Genomic DNA, 22,500 nt, shown 5'->3' with positions numbered 1-22,500 from the left:
GTTCACTGGAAACACTCTGCTACACCAGTGGGTCTCAAAGTGTCCTTGAGTGGGTTCCAATGGGTTCCATGGGTATGTAACTATGAGTTATGGAGGTCATTGAAATGAAAAGGTTTGAGGACCACTGTACACTAAATGGAACAGAGCCTTAATTAGGATGATCGGTAACACCTGTGAAGGAAGTAGGGAAGGCCTGTCCCCTACTTCCTTCACTGTTGCCAGTGTATCGGAGGCATGTTGTCAACACTCCAGGGTTTGACTGTACCTCTCCTGTGGTTGTACAACTAACACCTGTCTCTTGCTAATTATGAAATTAATAAAAACGTAATGTAGTAATAACCATGTGTCTGTCTGTCTGTCTGTCTGTCAACAAAATCACGTACTGTATAAGAACCCCAAAACACTTGGCACTCAGTTTACACACAAATTATCACTCACAATGGAAACAAGCTCTCAAGCTTGTTTCCATCTCTCACATATACACGTAAAATCTCACGACTGAAAATCGTGTGGCCAAGTCCTAATGTGTGATTTTGTCAAACCGTGTGAGAGGACAGTATTCAAAAGTAGCAGATCTACAAGCTCAAAAGGTGTCGTGATTGTGGATCTGATACATTTTTTAGTGACGCTGTAGTATGATCAAGTACTAGTCAGGCATTAATTTATGAAAAAACACAAAAAGATGGACATAACAGGTTTCTGTCTGACACATCAACAAAACACATGAACGATAGCTTCCCTAGTATCAGGACTGTCATAATAATAGCTGAAGAAATCGGGGAAACATTCTGTAAAAACTAGGGGTCAAATGATTAAAACTTCAACCTGTTTTACGCACTTCTCCCATTTACAACGTTAACGTCTACATACATGTTCAGATTTCAAATATAAAGTGCTCGCCCCAGAGCCACGGATGTTACAATCCTCCTCGGGTGGGTAGAAGTACCGGTATCTTCCGCATTATTCAATAAAAAGCGTTTTAATCCAATCGGTGGCCATTTTATCAGAGTTATAATGTATCTGCATGCACCAACCGACAGGGACGCATAGTTGAAAGCACAAGGCCAAAAACTTTGCTTTTTATTGAACAATACGGAAGATTGTACATAAATCGGAGATCTGCCTCTCCATCTCCCTCTCCCTCCATGTTACAAAACATTGTGTTACCGTGGCGCAGTGTTTAATAGCCTGGTAGAGACACTCTATAGATATGATCAATTAAACTTAAAAAAAACAACAGCCATTAAGTCATCAATAATGTTTATAGAACACATTGTAGTGAATTCTAAGTAGTTTAGATACAGTTGGAACTTGGCACGGAGCCATTATCGTTTGGCAAAGTGCGGTCAAAACGAATGGTGTCGGTAGCCTACTTGGAATGGACTAAAACGTGTTGTCGAGTGCCAACAAGGATCTGTGCCTGTGATCTGGCAAGACGCCTACTTTTAAATTAGTAGTATTTAAAGCATCTGTGTTTGAAAACCCAACAACCCACTGTTTATTCCGGTTGGGAGAACTCTGAACTTTATCCCAGCTCCACCCCCAGCTATATTGACACAACGCTGTGTGTATGTATTAATCACCATTTGAACAATTTTTTGTTGTATTTTTTGTTTAGGTGCCCACTCTTCCTGCACTTTTAGTGTGATGGCAAACATTTCTAAACGTATCTTATCCTGCACATTTCCTTGTACCTGCAAATAGCACAAGTCAGGCTTCACTTGACAGCTGTGTTTGTTGGCCGAGGCGTCGTTACACAGCGCTCCTCAATGCAAACATAATATTCTATGGGAAGCTAGTTTTGGGTGGCAGCGTTGCACGTTGTGTTTAATCAAAAATCAAGTTTACCTCAGTGTTTTGCGCACACATCATGATAGAGTTGTCACTCTGAGCTGCACGCATCAGAGAATGATTACGTTTAATTTGCTGTCAGGAGTCCGGACAGATTGGTGTTTTTTCAGCTACATATTAAGGCCTGTTTAGGGTGTGTTTTAGCTGGGTTTTCGCCTAGAAGACTCTATGGAAATCTGGGACAGAGACTGACGTTCACACATGTTCAAGGACAACACTGCGGGTCAAGACTGCGCACATGCGTTAATTGCGTTAAAATATTTTAATGCAATTAATTAACACAATTAATTAACACCGTTAACACGATAATTTGACAGCCTTAGTAAAAACAGCAGCAGCTATATCTTATATCCCTAAACTTATTTTGCCATTTTTTACAATTCTGAAAAACCTTTTTAAAATAGTTCAAATAGCTGATCTACAAGCTCGCAACATGTCAATGTAGATTGGCTATTTTAAAATGTTTTAAAATAGTAAAAGAAAACGGCAAAACGATTTAGGGATAAGGTAGAGACATCTTAGCCGCAATTTTATAATGGGATGAATCTAGAGTTGCAATACCCTCCATTGACTCCCTACTCATCCAAATTGCGTTTGCAATCTGCTTGTATTAAACAACGTTAAACTCACCAACATTGCAGCTCTAGGCCAAGCTTGAATTATCCTCTTTCAATCTGGCGAGCTTTTGTTTCATAAAAATCCACCATCCTTTTCTAAGTGCTGGAGTTTGGAAGCACTCGTCGTACGTCACTGAACGGCCCTGTGTACCATCTGTTTCGAATTTGCACATAATGCAGGAGGCAGCAGCGCGACCCGTTAATAAAAACGAGTGCTTCCAAACTGCAACACAAAAGAATCACATGCATAGAATTTCTTGACAGAAAGTAGCTCATAACATGTCTACGGTGGATTTTTATGAGACAAAAGCTCGGCAGATTGAAAGAGGATCATTCAAGCTTGGCCTAGAGCTGCAATGATGGTGAGTTTAACGTTGTTTAATACAAGCAGATCGCAAATGCAAATTGGATGAGTAGGGAGTCAATGGAGGGTATTGCAACTCTAGATTAATCCCATTATAAAAAAATCTAAAGTTGCAAATTGCGGCTAGATACATCTCCTCTCCCGGATTGTGTTAAATAACACCATAAAACCGCCATTACCCTTTTCATGTCATGCACCCCCTTAGCCCTGAAACATGAAAGCATTTTTATCCGAGCACCCCGACTACTTTTCTCTAACAGGGTTCATTTGGGAAATTCACAGTTGCACACCGGGAGCGCACTCACCTATTAGTGGCAGTGCGGTCAGTGTGCCTATATCGAACACACCCAGTGCCACACTCCTCCCGGCCGATAGGGGCGCGTAGTTGAAAGCCAACGGCAAAAGAAAAGCTTGGATAAAAATGCCTTTTATTAAACAACACGGGATGCAGCAATGCTAATCGCTGTACCAGTACATTTCTAACACCCGTGGCACATGTGGTGAGTACTTTATATTTGAAATCTGAATGTTTATGTACACATTTACAATGTAAATGTAGCGATCGCGTAAAACAGGCGGAAGTTAAGGCATGACGCTCGTGAAGTATGAGCGTCATGTGAACCATGGCTAGCACCCCCTAGACTAGAGGGCACTCACGCAACACAAGGGGTTGCACACACCACAGTTTGGGAACCCCTGGTGTAGGGAAACAAAAGAATATTGTAAAATCTGAGTCTGTCTTTATAGAGGGGTCTTAGAGACCTGCACAGGTCAGATTCGTGGTTTATACTGTTTCCGTCAAGGATCTCAATATGCTGTATATGGTTATTGTGTTTATATTTTTTTGTTGCATTTGATTATTTTCTTGTTTTGATACTACTCTCCTAATGGAAACAACTTTTACAACTTGAATAATTGATTGATGCGCACCCAGGTCCCCTTTATAAGTGACACAGAAACATTCACTTCTAGATTATAGTTGAAGAAGGCCACCCGGCCGAAACGTCCGTCTGTCTGTGTGTTATGCCTGCTGGGGAAAACTGAAATAAAACAAGAATCCTAACGGATAACGTGAGTGCTGGTATTTATTCCTTCAGTATAGACTTTCCAGAACCGTGCACCGTGCACATCACTACATGGAACTATTCAACTGAGTGCTTGCTCTCATCTTCTTCTTAAAGAAACAAAAGGAGGGGACCATGTATCAGATTCAGACCCCTGTCGATGAAGTACAGGGTGGTAAAGCAGCACATACATATATATATACATACAGATGTTTTTTTCAACTCACCATTGCTTAGGACTGCAGACACAAGTGTGGTCCAGTACGGTGGCTGTGTCATGGTTCTGTGAGCCAGCCTCTGCCATGATGGTACTCGCGGTTCTGTGAGTGAATAAATTAAGGAATGAACATCCATGTGTTTAGTTTAGTCAGCTCACATCATGTAAAACTGCAGTTATAGGCTCTGTGCATGACTGTAGTTCCGTTTCCCAGAAGGTGGAATAAACCAGTGTGGTTCTATTTTTGAAAATAGGGTTAAAGTTCAAGTTGTTGTTCAAGTTTGCCTCCGCCAAAACCCTGTCTGTCTGCCTGTTAGCACATTATTTTGAGCAAAATTATGTAACATTCTATTATTCTATAATAATATTTCAAAAACACAAGTCTTTAATCTTCCAAGTATTTATTGTCCAACTAAAGTAAACTAAGTAGTGTAGACTGAGTCATGTTGGATGCAGGTGTCTCTCAAACTGATGCCACACTAACATTATTATTTATGAAAAGGTACTATGGTCTGGTGGTCGCACACATGTGACAAGAGTGAGTTTTTTCTTTATTTTATTTTACAATCATAAGACAAATGTTTTGGCTATCCAGCCTTCAAAGTGTGTGAATTGGGGATGTCTTCTTCCTTTTGAGGAGGAGGCGACAGTGTGAAGGTGGCAGGTGCACACCATCACTGCTAATCACACGTGAATGACATTTCAATGATTTCACACCTGGAAGGTGATTGCGGATCATGCCTACTTCTGAATAATGTGATAAATAATTTCGGCTACATTTACTTTTGACAGTATATGTATACACATACAACATTACAATTAAAATACATAAACAATATAGTGGCTATGAGGACATCGGGCATATAGCTGCCGTTCATAAATTAGCTTCGACCGCTAAAATAAAGCAGCTTATTTTCTTCTGAAACAACAAAGTGACAAACCATATTATGTTCACAACAATAGGCCTATTAACCATCACTTGTAAGCTAGTTGTTCTAATGCAATGTGACACGGCTCCGTTGAGTGTGTTTACACATGTATTTATGCCCTTTTAATTAAACATAGGCCTACCTTTCTTTAGTCCTGAATTAAAACCCATGGAGATACCTAGGCCTATTTATTGTCATGTGTCGCCATCTGGTGGCAGCATAGACAAAGTGAAGGGCGTGGGTTAAAAAGGGGACTGGTGGTGTGTTAAAAAAAATGAAGGGAAACCCGCCACAACTTCACCACATGACATGTCAGAAAATAAAATGCGACACTCCTTCCTTCCTTCCTTCCACCACTAAACAACAACACACTAGTAAAACCAGGCCCACGTACTTCATTCAATGGCCGCTGTTTTAAATCACATATCAATAACAACGTGAGTTACGTGACGCCTCCTCGTTGCAGTAAGTAGACAATTATATATTTTACGAGGAGAGTGAAGAAGAAGCAGCCTCGGTTCGTACTTCGTAGTGTGAACACCAGAACGTGTTGTGCGCACGAGTCTGTCCACCTCGCTGCGATTGCAACATCACCAACTCCGTCTTCGTTCCCGTAAAGAGAAAAAAAACCTGTCCTTTACCGTAAAACACCCTGACCTCACCAACACACAACACCTTTTATATACTCTTATGACACAACACAACACACGCGCGACTATACTTTGTATCCAGTCTAGTCTAGTGTGTTATCACGACACTGTTTATAATGTTACATAATGGCCATCGATTATTGCTGCCTGTCAGTAGGCTCCCATTCAAAATACCCCCCCCCCCCCCCCCGCACACACATGTCGTATATTAAGGAGCCACATCACACACACACACACACACACACACACACACCTACCTACTATAGCTCTGTGAGATGAAGGTGAAACACATTAGCCAAGCCAACACTGACTGCAGTTGGAAATATATAATAGTGACATTGTGTGTGGCATGTTTTGTCCACTTTAATAGGCTATATCTATCGCACCCGTTTTCTGCTTACCCTTTTTCGTGCATGTCCAAAATCCCCTCGGGGAGGTACCGTCAGCCCGCCACCACCTCCACGGCGATCATAGGATAACTCACTGTTTGGACAATGCGAATACATAGTAGCCCTTTTATTTTGTAAGACCTAACAAAATGTGTGCCCCCCGCCGCAGCCAGCAGTCCTTCTCAGTCAGTCCTCTTCTCTTTCCCCCCGTGGACGGAGGGCTGACGCAGCCTCCAAAAAAATCCTGCTTTCCCCCCCCAAAAAATGGAACGGTATCGAAGGAGGTTTGAACATCATTCACAATCACAGTCACTCAGTCAGATCCATGTCGACATATATGGGCTACTACAGTGTAGAGTCGAGTCGACCCACGCTAGGTGTGTGTGTGTGTGTGCGTGCGTGTGTACTAAACTGACATGTGTGGACGTGGTGCGTGTGTGTGTGTGTGTGTGTGTGTGTGTGTCCCATGGGCAAGGCATGACGACTCATCGCATCTCCTCTGCACAGTCATATATCGGCCAGGGCTTCATGAGACCACCACACACGCACGCGCGCACACACATCTGTAGAACTCTCTCTCTCTCTCTCTCTCTCTCTCTCTCTCTCTCTCTCTCTCTCTCTCTCTCTCTCTCTCTCTCTCTCTCTCTCTCTCTCTCTCTCTCTCTCTCTCTCTCTCACACTCTCGCACACACACACACACACACACACACACACTTAACAGAGGAAGCGCCCGACTCAACCACACACACACACGCGCGCGCACGCCCGTTGTTGTAGCCTAGCCTGTAAGAAAATTGCGCAGTTTATATTCCATTGAAACGATCGGAGATGGTGGCTCTCTCTTTTCCCTCCTCCGTCCCTGAAGCCTCTTTTCCTCTCTCTCTCTCTCTCTGGGTTGTTTTCGGTGGGTGGAATACTCTTTGGCCATAAACTGCCACGCCTCCTCCAGTCATCAGCAAAAACACTGTATAGTAGCCTACTTGTCCAAACTCCACTATCAAACAGGACCCCCCCCCCCCCCCCCCCTGTTGGGATTAGGAGGAGAGAATTTGGTGTGCAAATGAAAACACCTGCGAAAATCAGTGTTGTGCATTCCATCAGTTTGGCCCCTTTTCCACCTGGGTTGAACTTGAACCGGTTTGGTTATTGCAAACGCAGTGATTGCGAATGCAATGAGCACTAACTATGAGTGTGTGTCTGTCTGTGTGTCACGCTGTAACACCACCCGTCCGCCACCAGAGGGCGCAGCTGTATCACACACAAAACACACACACACACAAAACCTAACTTAAAAAAAGCTTTAAAAAAAAAAACTTAAAAAAAACCGTAAAGAAAACTTTAAAAAAAAACACACACACACACACGCATGCACACATACACACACTAAAAAAAGAACTTAAAAAAAAAACTTAACTTAACAATCTTAAAAAAGTACGTAATTTATTCTAATTGTTGTTATTGCAATTTACAAGCTGCGTTCGCTTCCCGCGTTCGCGCGTCTTGTTTTTTCCTTGCAATATTGAACCAGTTCAGAGTGTTTCCACTGAAAATGAATTGGTTCAGAACCCTAAAAGTTGGTTCGGAACTGGAACAAAAAAGGCCACCGGTTACGTGAAAGCAATGGTTCCAAGAATATAGTACGGAACCCACGCTGGGCAAGATGTGCATTGCTGAAATTTTGCCGGAAGTAGCAGGGTTTTGGCCGGAAGTACCGCTCAAGGAAATGACGTTGACGCTTTACAAATCTGTTTACATTCTCCGTGTATGAAACAAGTGTTGTGATTGGTCGATAAATATCGTATCCGGGGGAAATGCATCTGACGGATGTTCCGGCCCGACATTTCCGCCTATGCACTCTCTGCCATATATTGTGACGAGGCTTTTCTCTTCGCAGATGAGTACGGCTGGGACCGAGGTCCGAGGCTTTACGGAACCAGTTCGAGAACCAAAGTTCTTTTGTTGGAAAAAAGGGGCCTTTGTGTTGTGAGTGACATCATGAAGAGAGATTTGTCGGCCTTTATAAAGTGTTGCAGACATCAATAAGACATGGAGAGAGAGAAATACTGAGAGGTTAAGCTGAAGGGTTTGCGAGAGAGAAACAGACAGCCAGAGATAGAGGTAGTTACGGACAAAGAGGGGTAGAGATGCTATGCTGGTTAGACCTGCAGGACGATTCTACAAATGCCTTCTAAATTCTGACAGTTTTCTGAAAAATCCATGTTTCTACGTCAGTCGTTCTCAAACATTTTCATGTGAAAAATGTGAAAATATGCTATTCCATGCACCCCCCGAAGCAAAGATTTGAGTTACAAACGTTCGCTGTGAAAGAATATATATTCAAAGATTTTGCCACATTTTAACGATTAAAAAAAATAGCAGATCTACAAGCTCGTAGCGCGCCACTCGGTGCTGCGCTATGAGCTTGTAGATCTGCTATTTTTCAATAGCTAAAGTATAACATAATGCTTAAAACACCAAAATGGGTTCCCGTCCAGAATTAACAACACAAATCTTGTATGGGGTCATGTTGTCAGATGGGGGTCCACAGCCAAATATTAATGTAGGTGGTCCTGTACATGAAAAAAGTTTGAGAACACCTGATATTTAGGTTTCCTCCCCTGACATTTACATTCTAGGTTAGTGTTCCGACAAGCATGTCCTTAAATGTGCTGTTTTTTTCCCGTTAACAGCCGAGCCAAAGAATGAGCCAATTAGAATTTGTGGGTGTGCCCCCCACACATAGGTACGCACACACACGCATACATGCGCACACGCACACACACACACGCATACGCGCACACGCGCACACACCACACACTGACACACACACACACACACACACACACCACTCAAAAGTATCAATGCTGCAATATAGTAGAAATAGACTCTGTTAAGTCTGAAATTCTAAATGTACTTGAGTAAAAGTACAAAAGCAACTAAAAAGTAAAAGTCGACAAACATTTGTCGAACATACAAGGCAGTCGACGAACATTTGTTATCAAAATCAACACTGCTCATCTGTGTGTATTTAGCTCAGAACATGTCACAATGCTTCACAGAGCCATAATGACTAAAGCCAAGATTAAATACAATTGACAATTTCGTCAACAAAAAACCAAACTAGGCTAAAATGTTAGGGAGTGACTATTGGAGAAGAGATCCAGTAGAACAAAGACAAGTCATTATATTTTTGGGTGCGGGCTGGAAATAGCTAGAAGCTCACAAAGCGCCACACTGTGACATGTTGTGAGCTTGTCTACTTCAGCATGCAACAAAGTGTAAAATCTGCTATTATGATGCCATCGAGGCCTGCCAAACATACATTTTAGACTACAACTTTAGATTTAGTCGACTAAACTCCTATGATATTTTGTGGACTAAAACTAGACTAACACTAAAACATTTCATATCACTGAAATATGACTAAAACTAAATTCAGTTTTACACAAAAGACTAACTAAAACTAAATCAAAATTTGCTGTCATATAAATCAACACCTAACAGCGACGACATGGGAGTCAGCTGGGATTAAAATGTTCGCCTACAAACAGACGAGGCTTCACAGCTTCGACACCTCCCCCCCAGCCCTCCTCGCCTGTACCCCCCCAGGTTGTGAAACAGTGTGTTAAAGTCTCCTAAAGGCTGAGGAAGTTGTCTTTAGAGGGGAACATTCCCCCCCTGACACTCAATACAACCTTGAACTCACTGCTTCCCCCCTCCTCTCTCTCGCTCTCATTACTGGAAGCCCCCCTGCCCCCCAGCTTACTTTCTCCTGGGTAATTCACTTGTTTTTCTCTCCCTTCCATTCAAGAGCCTGAGAGTCCAGCAGGGAAGGCCTGGTCCTGTCTGTCTGTCTGTCTGTCTGCTTGCGTCTGTTAGTGTTGATTTCGACAGCAAATTTTGATTTAGTTTGAGTCAGTCTTTTGAAAGAAAATCCATTTAGTTTTAGTCATATATTTGTCATCTGAAAAGTCTAGTTTTAGTCGACTAAATATGATGGCGTCGTTATATTATGGCTAAAGTAATTTTACACTTGGTTGCATGCTGAAAATAGCAGATCTACAATCGCACAATGCGACGCCTTGTGATCTTGTAGATCTGCTATTTTCATGAGACCGAACTAAACTACAATGGCGTGTCTTTTAGTTCTATTGGATCTCTTCTCCACTAGTCCCTTCGTATTATTTTACTCTAGTTTTTATTTGTTGGCGAAATGAACAATATATGATGTTTTAGTCATCATAGCTTAGTTTGTATTTAGTTTTTGTCAGTTAAAAAAGGTGGTCAACAAAATCAACACTGGCCTCTCTCTCTCTCTGCAGGAGGACTCCAAACGTCTTGCATGCAAAGCTCGGAAAGCTCAATTAGAATTAATTTGGTTGAATACCCCCCCCCCCCCCCCCCCCTCACCACTTGTTCGGCCAGAGGGAAATGGGTATTAGCATAAAAATGTCCTTTATCTTACCTTGATTAAGCACACTGGCTCTGTGTGCGCGCGTGCATGCGTGAGAGTCTGAGTGCTTCAAGTTCAATGTCTGTTGCAGGCCTGGGAGGTCCGTGTGTGTGTGTGTGTGTCTCTGCACGTGCATATGTGCATCTGACATTACCACTGTATCAATCAAAAAAGTATCTCAAAGTCTGCACGCACGCACACGCACACACACACACACACACACACACACACACACACACACACACACACACACACACACACACACACACACACACACACACACACACACACACACACACACACACACACACACACACACACACAGTACCTGACCACTGAGTTAGACCTAAGGGCAATCAGACAGCACTGTGCCAAGAATCAAGTTCATCAAGTTCATGCAACAAAACACGACACCAGCACCTGTGTGTGTGTGCGTGCGTGTGTGTGTGCGCGGGTGCGTGCATGTGCATGTGCGCACACGTGTGTGTTCTCTTAGCAGGATAAAATGTTTCAGAATGGAAAGAGTGATGCGGGTCTGCAGAGAGGAAGTGAATAAGCCGCCTCAAGTGTCAGCTGACAGGCAAAATATGAAGAGAGAGAGACTAAGAGAGAGACAGGGAGAGCGAGAGAGAGATAGAGAGAAAGACAGGGAGAGAGAGAGAGAGAGATTGATTTTGTATTCATAATTTTACTTGAGAAAAGGTGCAAAGTGCAAATAGGATAATTCAAAATGTGTCAAAAAAGACTAGGATGCTTTAATAACTAGAAACGGTGTAAAATAAATGGGGTGTTTTGGTGGAGGGAGTTCAAGCCTTCCTCCCACCAACATAGAGACAATTCCCCGCAGTGCTTAGAGATGGTGTGAAGTTGGCCAGGGGGACCTTGTCCTTGACGCTACACAGTGCTTAGAGATGGTGTGAAGTTGGCCAGGGGGACCTTGTCCTTGTCCAGTGCTTAGAGATGGTGTGAAGTTGGCCAGGGGGACCTTGTCCTTGTCCAGTGCTTAGAGATGGTGTGAAGTTGGCCAGGGGGACCTTGTCCTTGTCCAGTGCTTAGAGATGGTGTGAAGTTGGCCAGGGGGACCTTGTCCTTGTCCAGTGCTTAGAGATGGTGTGAAGTTGGCCAGGGGGACCTTGTCCTTTAGAGATGGTGTGAAGTTGGCCAGGGGGACCTTGTCCTTAGAGATGGTGTGAAGTTGGCCAGGGGGACCTTGTCCTTAGAGATGGTGTGAAGTTGGCCAGGGGGACCTTGTCCTTAGAGATGGTGTGAAGTTGGCCAGGGGGACCTTGTCCTTAGAGATGGTGTGAAGTTGGCCAGGGGGACCTTGTCCTTAGAGATGGTGTGAAGTTGGCCAGGGGGACCTTGTCCTTAGAGATGGTGTGAAGTTGGCCAGGGGGACCTTGTCCTTAGAGATGGTGTGAAGTTGGCCAGGGGGACCTTGTCCTTAGAGATGGTGTGAAGTTGGCCAGGGGGACCTTGTCCTTAGAGATGGTGTGAAGTTGGCCAGGGGGACCTTGTCCTTTAGAGATGGTGTGAAGTTGGCCAGGGGGACCTTGTCCTTGACGCTATACACAGTGCTTAGAGATGGTGTGAAGTTGGCCAGGGGGACCTTGTCCTTGACGCTATACACAAAATCACTGTATGCTTCTCAAGAATTTCAAGGACCTCCAGTTTCAAAGGCATTAGCCCGCCTGTCAGGTGAAAAGAAGCAGCTTGGACATAGATTGATAAAAAAGACGTCAGGAACTGCCAAGAAGGCCAAGCTCACACACATCACATCACAATGAACAGAAAGATGTGTCCAGTGAAATGCAACACACTCGATGATTAAACACAGTTGATTACTGATCAGATCAGCTCTGTTTATTATAGAACAAAACGAATACAGTACATCAGTATGCAACTGTGTGTTGTATAATTACAGTGTATAAACAATGAAATAAAAAAACTTAAATTATTTATTCAGTGTGTGTGTGTGTGTCCTAGAGACCCAGCAGTAGAGCGGTGCCTCTCTTCACCCAGTGCTCAGGCGTGGCGGCTCCGGCCTGGAGGTCCACGGACACCACGAACGATGGACCGCCTGGACCGCCCGAACGCACCGGGTACGAGTAGCACGGACAGCTGTACATACCTGCACACACACGCACGCGCACACACGCACACACGCACACACGCACACGTTTGTGTTACTAACTTACTGTACTTATGTGAACCAGACATGACCAGTGGTGTAAAGTAACTAAGCACATTTACTTAAGTACTGTACTTATAATGTATGTATGTATCATTTTGAGGTATTTGTACTTTACTTAAGTATTTCCTTTTTTAATTTTTTTTATTTTTATAATTTCTATCCAACGATTTTGCAACCCATTTTTTTCACCCAGTGCCAATTATCTAATGTAATCCTGGGCGCTACACTTCCTCTGACAACCTGGGGAGGGCAGCGGACTGACCTCATGCTTCCTTCTATACATGAGGATAGCCGATACATGAGGATACCCCGGCCGGATGTAGCACGTGGAAGGAACACGTTATTCCGACCAGTTCCTTTCCCCTCCATCAGGCTGGCCAGGGGGAGGTAGTTTAGAGACCAGGATTACTGCATGTTTTTGTGAGGGTACCTACCCTAGGGAAAGAGAGATATTTATTGAGCCAAGACTCGAAACGTTTTGACCAGATGAAGAGCCTTGGCTCGAAACGTCGTCAATAAATATACCTTTTGGAGCATATGAGTGTGCGGGTTCCCTTCTCTTTTCCTATGTAACCTTTTGAACCCAGCACCTCCACGAAGTGATGTGCGTATTGTACTATAGTTTCTGTACCTATACCCTAGGAGACACGGGGAGAACATGCAAACTCCACACAGAAAGGCCCTTTTGCCAACCCCGCCTCGGGTATGGGCACTGATGAGACGGAGGAGAGAACACGCCCCCAGCACCCACAGTGTCCCTAGCGGGAATCGAACCCAGGACCTTCTAGCTGTGAGGCGACAGCACTACAGGCTGTGCTACCGTGCCCCCTCATACTTATTTAAATACTTGAGTATTTCCAATACTTACTTACTGCTACTCCCCTATATCTCAAATCCAAATAATGCACTTTTACTCCATCACATTAATTTGAAAACTTTAGTTACTAGTTACTTTATAGATTCTGATAATTATTACAAAACATAGCCTACATTAACCACTTCAGCCCTAACATTTTCAAAAAGATTTTATACATTTGAAAACTTGAAACGGGACATTCTGTCTAATGAGTACTTTTACTTTTCGTACTTCAAATACATTTTGATGTCAGTACTTATGTCCTTTTACTGAAGTACATTTTGAGTACTTTATCCCCATGTGACATCATCATACAGTATGCCACATATCAACCACACACGAAAAAGCAGACGACAAGAATGCAGACAAGGGGAAAGTTGGAGAAAGGGTAGGAACAGACAGGGTGATGGGGGGGGGGGGGGGGGAGAGGGAGAGGGAGGGAGAGAGAGAGAGAGAGAGAGAGAGAGAGAGAGAGAGAGAGAGAGAGAGAGAGAGAGAGAGAGAGAGAGATAGAGATAGAGATAGAGAGTCTGGAGCACTGTGCTTTTCTGGGCAACCGACGCCAACTTCCTATTGGTTCACTAACCTATGTGCCCGCCTCCCCGGCTTGCAGATCTGCTATACTCTGATACTTTTGTGATGCTGTAGTTGTATCATCAAGTAATTAATTAATTCTATTCTATTAATCTAATTCATCTATTTGCCAGAGAATCACTGTGTTTACTTATTTATTATAACCAAAATATTAAAATCTTTCCCTTAAAAAACCTGCACTATCCACAAGTTTCACACAAATGTAATGTATTTGCTAAATAGTTAATATATCGATTTCAAATCATTGTATCGTATTGCCATAATGAATACCAATATCGTTCATGGATCGTACCGTCAACCAGGTATCGTGATACGTATCGTATCGATGTTAAAATGTATCGTTACACCAAGTCATGCCATTGGCAAGACAGTGGATTGTCAGTAAATTGTCAGAACGTGGTCAGTGAGAAAGGAGGGCAATTGCAGGTGTTGTTACGTAAATGATATTCAGATCCTTTTTTTACAATGAAAAGAAGTGTCAAAAAGGGACACTTGTTTTCATAGGTGGACAGTACTCGAGTAAGACTATACAAATACGACCTGTTCAGATTTACTCCACTACAAGTAAAAGTAGCTCAGTCAAAATGTTACTTAAGTAAGAGTAAAAAAAAGTACTTGCTTTTAAATGTACTTAAAGGTATATTCAGTGATTTCGCTTCATTCAAATATCACTTTTATTTTTTTTTTATTTGGATAATCCTCCCTACTATAGAGTGTGCTGACCATATAAGGAGTTCCTCCCTGTCCCCAGTGAGCCCCTGGGGTCAAAAAACCCTAGTTTCAGTTTTGGTGGCGGGTGGCAAAGCCTTCATCCAATCAGGATGAAAGGGGCCTTCCTCCAATCATGTGTGGGGGCGGGCCTTGGTGCACATGCTGTTGCACTTCCCCACACTGTGCATGTGCACATTTTGTTACCGGGGCGGACTGGGTGGTTTTCCAAATCACCCAAATCACTGAATGCTCCTTTAAGTACACTGAGTAAAAGTACATTTCTTATTTTTCACATCAATGAATTGCTGTTATTTTTTCACATTCAATTTATAGGACCTTGTTGTTTCAGTGAGAATAGTCACTCTAAAACCACAGCACTGATGTGCTTTCTTGTAGAACTACATTATATTACTATAACAAGGGAGTATGGAAAGTATATGGAAAAGTATGGAATTGGATTTTAGCAATTTAAAGGTCTGGATAAGTATGGGAAAAAAAAGAGTGTAGAAAAAGACTATTGACTTGTGACTTTTAACTTTAACCAAATCCCCCACAAACAGTTGAAGGAATATATGACATATTATGAATTGCATAACATTATGACAAATACTTGTCTGAACATTTATTAGTTACGCAGTGTAGTTATTTGAAAAGTGCACGTAACTGTTCTTCATAGGGAAACCATAATTGCTTGGCTGTATTCGTCATCATGTCCATGGACACATTAATAAAGGAGGCTTCACAGGACGGCGCAAGCATGTCATATTCTTTATTGACTCATTTCTGGTGCTTATTTAGAAAATACATTCATGGAGATGGAGAACGACATATTGTTTTTTCCAATCCATTAAGGGGAAATGATGAGTATAGGTAGGACCGTTTCAGTTAGTTTACTGAATTGTTTTTTTACAAAACTAAATATTGAATAGTCAATCTACAATGTGTCCCATTGTGACGTGTTGTGAGCAGCTTGCACATTGGCTATTTTCTATGAGCTACAGTACATAGATACAATCTTCTTGAAATTATTTGCCAACATATTAGAATAACCTATACAGACGGAACGGAAGATAAATTATCAGAATCTGTACTTAAGTACATTTACTCAGTTACTGTCCACCTGTGCTTGTTTTCAGTAACAAAGGAGAAGAATTAGCAAGGCTAAACAGTGAAAAGAACCTTGGGGAAAAAAAGTACTTCCAGAAAAAAATGCAGTAAAAGTACAGGAAAGCCTGAAGTGTTGGAATGGCACATCTAGTAGGTTGGCGAAGAGGGCCATCTATCATAAACCACTGAAAAGACCACATGACGGAGATCTCCGTCATGGGCTGGGAATGTGTTGGGTGTGGGACGGGTCACTGGGACTCACCCTTGGTGGTCCTCTTGCGGGTGACGCTGGGTTTGAAGTGGATGGCGGGGACGGGACACACCAGCTGCATGGCCTCGGCCTCCACCAGGCACGAGTTCCTCTGGTCCCAACCCGCTCCCTCCAGGTACAGACCCCTCATGTACAACCCCGTCCTAGAGAGAGAGATGGTGAGAGATTGATTGATTGATTGATTGATTGATTGATTGATTGATTGATTCAAAATTAAATCTGACGACTGAAAAAATGTGTATGGCCAAGTGCTATTATAATGCGATGTGAGAAATGGTGTGAACGGTTCCTAAACAACATAACACAAAATGCAAAAATGATGCATGTAAAAAATGATTGAGTATAACATTGTCCCTGCTGTTCTACAGTACACAATGCCAATCAGGCTAAGGAATCACAGGCTGAGCCTTTAACCTTTGCTTTTATCAAATACCTAAAACCATTACTGTTTTATGGAAGATGCTTCTGAACATATTGCTAGTTTGACCACTTCAAATGCTCTAATCTTAAAATAATAAGCGAACGTATCCTACAGTAAACTTAAGTATAGCTCTCATCTCAATGCGAATATCCTTGGAATTGAGTAAGGACATGCTGTGATTGGCCAGTGAACTTGTGCAAGGACCCGCTTTGATTGGCCTGTAGCCACTTTGAGTGGCAGTCGGGGCAAACACTCTCACCAGAACATGATTTACCATTTCTATCCAATATCGGGTCGCAACTCGAACGGGGATGAGTCGGCTAAGCAAACTTCACAATGTTCGCCATGGCTTTAGCCCACTCTGTGGTGTCTCTCATGGCTCAAATTTGCTTGAGACGGCGCCCCTCTGTCGCGGTCTTAAACCGTGACCATTCATTTACTCAAACTTGAAGGCCATTCGGCACTCGCGCCGCAGACGCATTGAGAGCCTATAGATCGGCTATTTTCGCTGCGTAAGACATGCAGGCTTCTATGGAATCCAAATGACTGAAATCAGCCGTGCGACTCGTGCCAACTGACAACTTTAGTCTCCAGAGCGAGAGAGTCAGAGTATAACTGTGGGATAACTCTGTCAGACCAACCTCAATGAAGGAAAGTGGAAAGCAAGGATGAAAGATGTAAGGTTGAGCAGGGTTGAGGATGGGGGAGTATACAGAGGGGAGAAGCGAGCGCTCCTTGCAGAAAAGGAGGTGTGGATGACAAACAAATGGAAATAGCAATTACTTTGCAGGCACAGAGACAAATGAACACGTCTCGCAATGCTGTCAAAAAAAAAAGAAGGGAAAATCAGAATTGTAAAGCCGGGTTTAGCGAAAATGGAAATGTTCAAGAGAGAGCTCACTAACAGCAACAGCAACAACAATAAGAGGAGAGAGAGAGAGAGAGAGAGAGAGAGAGAGAGAGAGAGAGAGAGAGAGAGAGAGAGAGAGAGAGAGAGAGAGAGTGGGATGTAAAAAGTCAGAGTGATGGAAATGTGTGATGAATACCGATAGGCCTGTACTTAAAGGGAAACTATAGGTAACATTTAGCCTATTTTATTTATATATTTATTTTATAATATGTATATAAATATTTTAGCCCTCATTTCCCTCCATCAGCCACTAAATGATTGTGCCTGGTGTGTTTCCTTGCAGAAAGACACAGCCCTCTGGCTGTATTTTGGTTTTGTTCCACTCAAAGCATTGAGAAGGTGGCTCTGTGCAAGTGTGTGTGCGTTGCGTGCGTTTCGTTGCGTGCGTTGCGTGCGTGCGTGCGTTGTGTGCGTTGTGTGCGTGCGTGCGTTGTGTGCGTGCGTGCGTTGCGTGCGTTGCGTGCGTGCGTTGTGTGCGTGCGTGCGTTGCGTGCGTTGCGTGCGTGCGTTGCGTGCGTTGCGTGCGTGCGTGCGTGCGTTCGTGCGTGCGTTGCGTGCGTTGTGTGCGTTGCGTGCGTGCGTCAGTCACCTTGGGAGGGAAGAGGAGGTTACTCTCGTCCACGGTGAATACAGAGAAATCCCAGGACAGCGTCTCCACTGGTACCTGGTGGGGGGGAAAGAATTGAAAAGATTGTGGAATAGTTGTCGATCTATCAATCATGTAGCAACCCCTCCAAGGGCCCCTACGGGTCCCCAGACCCCACTTTGAGAACCGGTGGATTTTAAAATATAGCAGATTTGTCATTTGTGTGTGCATGCGTGTGCGTGGCTGTGTGCGTGCATGTGTGTGTATTCTCCTCCGTACGTGGTGGTGGCGCGCGGAGGCCTGCAGCACGGCGGTGAGGAACCCCCGGGGGGAGGTGAAGCCAGACAGCCAGTAGAGGACGGGCGGCCGGGCGCTCTCTGCCCAGCGGGCAAACTGCTCCACGCGCTGACACAGGTCTCTGACCCACCACGCCAGGGGCTTCACAGACGCATAGGCCTGCTCGGGAGGCGGTGGGAGACATGCACGCACACACACAGACACTCTTAAAGTTGTGTGCATAAAATACGTTTTCTGATAGTAATCATTGCTATACAGCAATGATTGTGGTTTATTAAGACTCGTCAGCTCAGGATTGAGACCATGTGAGACCACACACACACACACACACACACACACACACACACACACACACACACACACACACACACACACACACACACACACACACACACACACACACACACACACACACACACACACACACACACACACACACACACACACACACACACACACACACACACACACACACACACACACACACACACACACACACACTGTTATTTTCAGGATTCAAATTCAAAAGCACTCAATAACTCAAAAATCACACCCGTGTGAACTGAGTGGTGTAAGGTTTTATATAGCATGATCAGCTGTGGTCTGACGTAATGTCTGACGTAATGAAATAAGGTAAGGTATTATGTAGCCTGATCAGCTCTGATCTGACGTAATGAAATCACACCCGGATGTGATTTCACAACTGGCTTTTTTTGTGCAGAGAAAATGACCACGGTTGCTACGGTCATCCAGTTCACCCGGGTGTGATTTAATTACGTCAGAAATTATTTTGAACATAGCAACCATGGTCATTTTTTTATGCACACAAAAGCCAGTTGTAGGAGTGGTTTACACCACTCAAAAACATTGCATGGATGCACCTGGGACGTATTCTCAGTGTTGTATCCTGAGGTCAACGGGGTTTCGGGTCTCTCAACATCATACCCCTCACTCAGGCGACCCAGCCGGGAGTGATCAAGTCCCGACTTACGTCCCAGTAGCTACCCTCAATCAGTCCCACTAGGGAAAAACCAGGGGCACACAATCCGTTGGAACTACTCCAGAACTCTGCCAGGGCTGGGAGGTACACTTCTGGCGCATGGAGGGACTAGGCTCTGTGGGTTGTCTCCTGTCCGGGCCCCTCCTACGTCTCACCAGGTCCACTCCTGCTCTCACCAGGCTCAGGACCTGTGCGTTGCACCAGAGTCCCAGCACCAGACAGTTCAAGAGTATAGCAGATCTATACAAGCTCAAAAAGCGCACAGGCTTCGCGATATGGAGTTAAGAGGTTTCTGCCCGATGGCGACAACATGGAACAGTCCATTAAAAGCCCACTCCAGGTGGACCACAACACATCCCTGAGTCAAGGCAGACAGCAGCTGTGGAGTGCATTAATGTCAACACAGAGATCCCCACAGGCAGCTGTCACATGGACCATCCCAAACTATTGGAAAAGTTACTCCAAAACGGTAATATTATTACTCCCTGCCAAAAGTAACTAGTTACTTATTACTTTGCTTTGCCTCCTTTGTCCCCAAAGGTCTCACACTACCCAGTTTGTTCCGGACAGTTTAAGGCCTGACTCACACCTTCACAACAGATTGATGTATGGCTGATGCATGAGACTTATTGACTGATGCAAGCTCACAATGCATTTCCAATGGGAGTCACATGGTTTGACACAACATTTGGGTTGTATGAGGAGGTGGGGGGCAGTCGAAACACAGCCGAAAGCCGTACAACACAAATGTTGTGTCAAACCATGTGACTTCCATTGGAAATGCATTGGGGCAAGATGTAAACAAACCCTTTCTTTACATCTAGCATGCATCAATGTTGTATGCTAGATCGAAAGGTGTGAGTCAGGCCTAAGGCCCGCAGTATTGATACTTTTACTCAAGTAAAGTAAAACGTCAATACCTTTTTTTTACACCACTGTCCATTTTTGAAGAAACGGTGCTATGTAGCCTGGATAGAGGACAGCTACACAGCATGGAGGCCAGGGTATAATAAATAAGGAGAAGAAGATTTAAAAGGTTCAAGGATTAATGACACAGCCCAGAGGAACTGCAGGCCAAGTCGGCAAAGCAGAGCTCATTCGTCTCCCCCGTATGGCTGTTGTCATTGCGTCCCTCTCAGCCAGAAACCCTGTATCTCTGTCTTTCATCCACTCACCATTCTTCATAAAGGAACGCCCTATTTCAGTGGTTTTCCACCATGTTCATTTCAAGGCCCATTATTTACTTGGCATTTGAGCCACGGGATCAGCATCTGATGACATTTAGCCTCTCTAATAGACCCGAGAGTCCGAGACTAAAGAATATTTATATATGTTGTCGGTTAATAATCTTGTCCACAATGCCATGCTGTATTGAAACGTTCAAAATAACAATTATTTTACATTCTCTAAGTGTGTAACTTCTTGTAAATGAAGTAATGCAGATGTTTAACAATAATTGAACTATTGAGAGTGTAAAATGAAACCAAATGGACCCGTCACTGTATGTTTCCCCCCCCCCCTTTTTACCTCCTCTATGATGATTTCCTGTTGATGGCTATATCGAAGTGATTGTACGTCTCTAAATGTTATGATGAATTGAACATGACTGTAAACAATTGTAAACAAGTGTAATGCTTTATGGTGTCGTCCACAGTTAACAGTTTTGTTTTGAGTTGTGCTTGAAATGTACTGTAATTATCCAATCTGTTAATAAATTCTTCAATCAATCAATCAATCAATCAATCATGGGTCCATTTGGTTTCATTTTACGCTCTCAAGAGTTAAAGATCTAATAAGGGACCATTTGGTTACCAACTCTATCATTTAGCTGGGGACCACCTTGGTTAAGGTGGTTCAGACTTGGTGTGGTGCAAGAATAGCTACAAGTCTCCATGTGACGCGTTGTGGGCTTGCAGATCTACAAGTCTCCATGTGACACGGTGTGGGCTTGCAGATCTGCTATTCTTCTTTTTTTGTGTGCCTATATAACAGCTATGCCATGTCGAAATTGGTTAAAGGGATATTTCACTTTTTAAAAAAGGAGGGGTGGGGGCAGCTAAAATGAATATAAAATATCTAAATACTGAATCCAGCAACTTAAAACACTGTCTGGGGCATTCACAAAAGCCTGAGTAGACCTGGAACACAAGTCCTCCCCCATGCACAACCCATTTCCTAAAAAGCGACATACAGTACAGCAGGGTTTTGGACATACGAGGGTTTCCAACCGCTCCGACGACAACCGATATTGCTCTTTTGGACATTCCTTGGACGAGGATGTGGAAAACCCGAGCAGTTCCCCCGGCGTGCACATGCAGATCATTGGTTTTGTGGGATCTCGCTCTCACTGTGTCAACTTTCAAGAACAGTGATTATGGAGTCACGGGCCGCGGGCCGCTCATATGGAGTCACGGGCCGCGGGCCGCGCATGCAGAGCCGGAGCGGCTCATTAATGCAAGGCCCTGGTGGAAGTATATTTCACCAGGCTGTCGACACGCCGCCATCAATCTGTCCCTCGGGCCTGCACGGCGTACGCATGCAGGCTTCCCCTGCAAGCTGCAGGCTGCAGGCAGGGGTGGGAAAATTTACTCAGATCTTTTTAGCTTTTACCTTTAAGTAAAAGTATCTATGCTGCGATGCAGAAATATACTCTGTTACAACTTAAGTCAAAGTCCAGAATTCAAAATGTATAGCTACGTGTGTGAAAGGTATTGGCATCATTAATAGACTCAAAGTACCAAAAGTAAAAGTACTCATTATGCAGAATGACTCAAGTTTTCAAATGTATAAAGATCTTTTGGAAGTAGCAGATCTATACGAGCTCACAATGTGTCACATCGCGAGGCATTGTGCGCTTGTAGCTCGGCTATTTTCAAATGGCCAAAAATGCATCTAGGGCTGAAGTGGTTACTGTACAGTATATTTTGTAATAATAATCTAAATCTACAAAGTAACTAGTAAATGATGCACAGCGTTAGTAGTTTATACAGGGACACGTGAGTCGCTTGCCTGAGCTGTA

General features: G+C 43.7%; 2 protein-coding genes across 2 annotated transcripts in view; both read right to left on the bottom strand.

Moving 5' to 3' along the window:
• Positions 1-12,366: 12,366 nt before the first annotated feature.
• LOC306914468 (dynein axonemal heavy chain 2-like) lies at positions 12,367-16,400 on the bottom strand. Its single transcript, XM_079491503.1, has 2 exons — positions 16,259-16,400; positions 12,367-12,665 (listed from the first exon to the last, which is right to left on the bottom strand). The coding sequence occupies exons 1-2, from the start codon at positions 16,395-16,397 to the stop codon at positions 12,517-12,519; spliced, it is 288 nt and encodes a 95-aa protein (XP_079347629.1). The 5' UTR covers positions 16,398-16,400; the 3' UTR covers positions 12,367-12,516.
• Positions 16,401-17,124: 724 nt separating this feature from the next.
• The window catches only part of dnah2 (dynein, axonemal, heavy chain 2), a gene marked incomplete at its 3' end in the record, with an annotated part of 107,870 nt that continues 102,494 nt past the window's right edge, over positions 17,125-22,500 (bottom strand). Inside the window, exons 41-43 of the mRNA XM_079490663.1 lie at positions 18,464-18,640; positions 18,188-18,262; positions 17,125-17,133 (exon numbers count right to left, since the gene is read on the bottom strand). Coding sequence (XP_079346789.1) covers positions 17,125-17,133; positions 18,188-18,262; positions 18,464-18,640 — 261 coding nt within the window. The remainder of the gene's footprint in view (positions 17,134-18,187; positions 18,263-18,463; positions 18,641-22,500) is intronic.

The sequence above is a fragment of the Electrona antarctica genome (genome assembly GCF_951216825.1).
Source record: "Electrona antarctica genome assembly, chromosome: 21".
NCBI lineage: Eukaryota > Metazoa > Chordata > Actinopteri > Myctophiformes > Myctophidae > Electrona > Electrona antarctica.
This window is presented reverse-complemented; position numbering and strand designations above follow the sequence as displayed.

Bases quoted from the DNA above. Each gene is read 5' to 3' on its own strand.
- LOC306914468 (XM_079491503.1), bottom strand. From the start codon at position 16,397: ATGAGGGGTCTGTACCTGGAGGGAGCGGGTTGGGACCAGAGGAACTCG. The intron at 12,666-16,258 runs GTGAGTCCCAGT...GTGTGTGTGCAG, and splicing joins CCGCAAGAGGACCACCAAGG to GTATGTACAGCTGTCCGTGC.